At 42.2% G+C, this 5,095-nt stretch overlaps 1 protein-coding gene across 1 annotated transcript in view; it reads right to left on the minus strand.

The window, feature by feature from the left end:
* The window catches only part of IQGAP1 (IQ motif containing GTPase activating protein 1), a 114,386-nt gene that overhangs the window by 3,719 nt on the left and 105,572 nt on the right, over positions 1–5,095 (minus strand). Inside the window, exon 33 of the mRNA XM_015567741.1 lies at positions 1,960–2,068. Coding sequence (XP_015423227.1) covers positions 1,960–2,068 — 109 coding nt within the window. The remainder of the gene's footprint in view (positions 1–1,959; positions 2,069–5,095) is intronic.

The raw sequence follows: 5,095 nt of genomic DNA on the forward strand, positions 1-5,095 counted from the left end.
CAAACCAGGAAGCCTTCAGTCAACAGGCTGACACTCTGTCCACTGAGCCAAACCGGGTAGGGCTGGTATAAAGTTTTGAGATAATAGAGATTCATCATTACTATGTCTTTAGGAGATGGAAAGTCACCAGGAACAAAAAAGAAACACACACACACATATACACTCACACACACACACACACACACACATACGCACACACAGGCAAAACTGTTTATTTAACCAATCAGAGGCATATATGGAATCTATGCCAGGGAAGGTCAACAATATCTCTTTTAAATGAACTTTATTTAGGGCAGTACTTCTCTTTTTGATCACCAGTTAGCCAAGCTCTTGATTTTTTTAATAAATCCCCAAACATTATGGAAATGTACTTGTGGTTTCATTAAATTACACTTAAGTTCATTTTTCATGTGGAAAATGAGCTTCAGGCTTTCGTATGATGAATCGTTTCCTCCTGTGTGACAGTGGTGGAGGAAGCTCATTTAGTGCTGCTGCAGTAGTCTTGGTTGTCTCCTATTTTACCCTGGTGATTAATAGGATTACAGTGGAGTGATCACAGCTGCCTATTTGTTTATTCCATCACTGCGGTCAGTGTCACTGCTCTTCAGGATTCTCTTGGTTTTGAAACCTAGTGTGTAATTTCATAATGTAATAAAACGTCTGTTTTGTATCATTCCCATGGCTGTTGAAGTGAGCAAAATGAACACTCTCAGAGCCGTCCAGGGTTGGGGATTTTGGTCATGTGTTTGGGAAGTTTTCATCGATATTTCTCTCTGTCTCTCCCTCTCCCACTCTCTCTAAAAATCAATGGAAAAATATCCTGGGGTGAGGATTTAAAAAAAAAAAATGGCATTGAAAAAGTAAGTAAACAAACAAACAAACAAATGAAGGCTGTGGAGCAGATGGGAAAACACCTGTGGCCTGGCTGACCGGAGGCGTTAGGGGGGGTCCCACCATAAACGATGGGAGGAAAGCGGGAGAGAAGGGACAGCGCCCAGCCAAGGGAGAACAGCCCGTGCAAAGCCGAGAGGCACGTTCAGAGAGGAAGGCCCGCAGCAGGGAAGCAGCGAGGAACCCGATGGGAACAGACCCTGACGCCCTGTGGACACGAAGCTGCCGTTCGCTGTTCCCGGGAATCCTCCCAATGCCCGGGCTTTTTTTAAGGCACAAAACTTACAGTTATTACCGAATAAAAATTAGGAATAATTAAGCTCTAAAACAATTCGCTGCAGCATTCTTTTTGAAATTAAAATGGGGTTCTGGCCCTAGACAGTTTGGCTCAGTGGATAGAGTGTCGGCCTGAGAACCGAAGGGTCCCAGGTTCGATTCCGGTCAAGGGCACACACCTAGGCTGCAGGTTCCTCCCTGCCCAGGGGCGCATGCAGGAGGCAACCGATCAATGTGTTTCTCTCACATCGATGTTTCTCTCCGTCTTTCCCTCTCTCTAAAAAATCAATGGAAAAATATCCTCAGGTGAGGAATAAAAATTTTTACAAAAGGATTCAGTTTACAAAGATGCAATTTACGTACATCTTGTTAGAAATACGCCTTTAAGCACCTTTACCAAATCAAAATCTTTAAAAGAGGATATAAAAAATTAAATTAAAAAAATAAAAAGGAAAAAGGGTATCGAGCTCCTGTAAGTAGGCTTACAATCTTGTACTGTCAAGACTTATGCTTAACTTAAGCATTTTGTTCGAGTCCAAGGGGTCAGCTCCACTGAGTGGCAACACGAATGGGAGCTTCAGGGAACGTCTTTCTGAAAATCCCACATCTCAGGGTGTACGGCCCACATCACACGGAAACCAGACTCAGTGCCTCCCTCCGCGGTGCGAGCCCAGCTCACCACCACGCCCCGACCGCCTTCACACGTGGGCCTCCGGTCTACCGTGTCCGCCCTGGACGAGAACACGACCACCCCAGCCGCAGGGCTTCCAGTCCCACCCGGTGCACACCCACCTGGTAATGTAACATGAACGTCTCCATCTGAACTCCCATGAACTTGGCTTTCACTTCAAAGTCTCCAACTTCTTCTGTTGGAGCGATTTCAAAGATAACATTTTTAAACCTGTGGAAACATAACATCAGAAGGGTGTGATTTTTATGTTCTCGTATTAAAATATCCTGTGAAATGCAAAGGAGGCGACGAACAGTGACTTCAGGAGTGACAAAGGGGTACAAGGTAAGGGTCCCAGGGCGTCTGCAGGTGAAGCCATGTGGGAAGGCTTTGGGTTTGGAGAGAAAAGTGGCACTCCCCTCCCTGCCCCCCCCCAACGTTTCCTGTTTTTGGTGCTACTACAGAATGTTCTGGTACTTAGAACTGGGTGGCACACCTTCAACCACCAATTTACCAGTGCAGCAGCCTGTGCTTGGCAACTGGCCATTAGATTAAGCCCTGAGCCACCGGATTAAGTTTGGTCATTTCAGTAAGGACATTTGCTGTCAGCAGAGGTCCTCTTCTGTCCCTTCCATTTACCGTTCTCTGGGAGAGTTATACAGACAGTCCTCGGGTTACGTGGAACTTGAAGTACGTCGTTTTGTGGCTACGTCACTATCTCCCATTTATTTATAAAAAAAAAGTTCTGTCTTTTCAACGTTTTACATATGTGCTTTATGTTTCTTATTATTTATTTACCACAAGTAAAGGTCAGGAATTGTTCTGCTTTCTTTTAATTTTTTTTACTGTCTCACTTCATGACTGCTGTGTATGTGTTCCCTGTGAGTGACGTAGGTGCTTATGTAGGTGGGTTCCGACTTACGGCGAAAACCGCGTTACGTCACACCATAGGAACGGATCTCCGACATAACCAGAGGACCTACTGTATTGTGAACAGAGCCGAGACCATGAAAGATGCAAGAGAGGCACTGAGCCCTAGCTGGTGTGGCTCAGTGGATAGAGCATCAATCTGTGAACTAAAGCAACGGTCACCAACTGGTGGGCCAAAAGGTTGGTGACGGCTGGACTAAAGGGTCCCAGGTTCGATTCTGGTCAAGGGCACATGCCTGGGTTGCGGGGTCCCGGGTTCGATTCGGGTCAAGGGCACATGCCCGGGTTGTGGGCTTGATCCCAGTGTGGGGAGTGCAGGAGGCAGCCAATCAATGAATCTCTCTCATCATTGATGTTTCTATCTCTCTCCCTGTCTCCTTTCCTCTCTGAAATCAATAAAAAATTTATTTAAGAAATACTAAGGCATTGAAAATATCTTAAAAAAACAGAACAAAACAAGAGGCACTGAGAGGCTAAGAGAGGTCACAAAATTCAGGCCCTAAAACACATGCATTTTGCTCAACAGGAAAGCCTCACAGGTCATTCCTTAAAGGTATTTATTTTATGTGACAATTTTATTCTAACTGATTTTTTTGTTATCTGGTTTCTAGGCCCATAGTAGCAAATTAAAAAGAAGTAAGAGAGGCAAATAATGGTAAGCACTTAAACAGTCATGGGAAATGATGAAGAAATGAAGGACTTGTATGCACGCATATAAGCATAACCAATGGACACAAGACACTGTGGGGTAAGGGAGGCCGGGGGAATGTCAAGGGGATGGGGGGGAGAAGGAGACATATGTAATACTCTTTATAATACGTTAAGCAATAAAACAAAATTTAAAAATATATAAAAATAAAAAAAGAGAAGAGCTGATAAATATTATGAAACGAAAAATGCATAAAGTACCCAACAAAAAACACCCCCAAAAGACCAAGATTCCCCAAATGAAACAATGACCAGAGAGAATCCAGACAATAAGCCACGTTTTAAACACACACACAATCAACCAGAATTCAAAGAAATGCAAAATGCTTAAATGAGATTCTTTTTTTAAACTACTAAGCTCCAAAATATCAAAGATTATTTTAGTATTCATTGATGGAAAGGAAGTAGTGAGATAAGTAAGCGCTTTCATACCCAAGTGAAAAATATTTTGGCAACATATGAAAAAGTTAAAAAAATTTTTCAACTAATACGAAAAACAGTATGTCAGTTCCTCAAAGAACTAACAATATAACTATCCAATGATCTAGCAATCCCGCTTCTGGGTGTACATCCGAAAGAATTGGGAGCAGGATCTCAAAGAGGCATTTCCACCTTCATGCTCACGGCAGCATTATTCACAATAGCCGAGGGGCGGGAACAACCCGAACGGCCATCGATGGATGGATGAATGGATAAACAGAATGTGGTTTATACATACAATGGAGTGTTATTCAGCCTTCAAAAGGAAGGAAATGTCACATGTTACAGCATGGATGACCTGTGAGGACAGCATGGTACATGAAATAAGCCACGCACCAAAAAAAGAAAATAAAAAAATAAGACAGAAAAGCCGTATGGTGGCTGCCCGGGGCTTAGAAATAGGAATAAATTATTTAATGGGTTCAGAGTCTCAGGGTTTTTTGTTCTTATTGTTGTTTGTTTTTAAATATTTTTACTGGTGTTTTTTTTTTTAGAGAGAGAGGGGAAGGGGAGAGGGAGAGAGAAACATCGATGTGAGAGCGGAACAGGGCCAGAGACTCAGTTTTACAAGTTGTCTTTGTTTAGAAACAGAAGAAATGGAAGAAATGCCTTCCTGTTTTAAAGAGGGAAAATTAAAATGGGATCCACACAGCAGGTGTGAGAATGTCCCGAGACAAATGTTTCACAAACAAGGAAAAGAAATACTTCCTGCTCATAAGAGACAATTAGCTCTGAGTATTAGGTCTAATTCTACACATAAATACATATACATAGATAGAAAAACAGAAAAATTATCATCCTAAGAGAAGTGAAGGCAATAATATAAAGATTTGAATGCATAAATTAAAAACAAGTAAATGCATAAATTTTAAAAAATCAATGTACGAAATGAAGTTAAAAAGCAAATACTTACTGATTCACTTGTAGGTCCTCGATTTCCAGAAGAACCCCCTTTTCATGTAATCGTGCGGCCGTGTATTTCAGAGAAATCTTTTTGCTTTTCTTCCCTTTCATTTCCCTCGGCTTCTTGGAGACCCTGTAAAGATGCCATCACGTCACTTTCTATAACTATCTACTTTGATTCTGTCGGTAATTCGAAAATATGGGATCAGAAAACGAACTTCCCATCCACAAGGGGAA

Source organism: Myotis davidii, unplaced genomic scaffold (genome assembly GCF_000327345.1).
Source record: "Myotis davidii unplaced genomic scaffold, ASM32734v1 scaffold324, whole genome shotgun sequence".
In the NCBI taxonomy this organism is placed as follows: Eukaryota; Metazoa; Chordata; class Mammalia; order Chiroptera; family Vespertilionidae; genus Myotis; species Myotis davidii.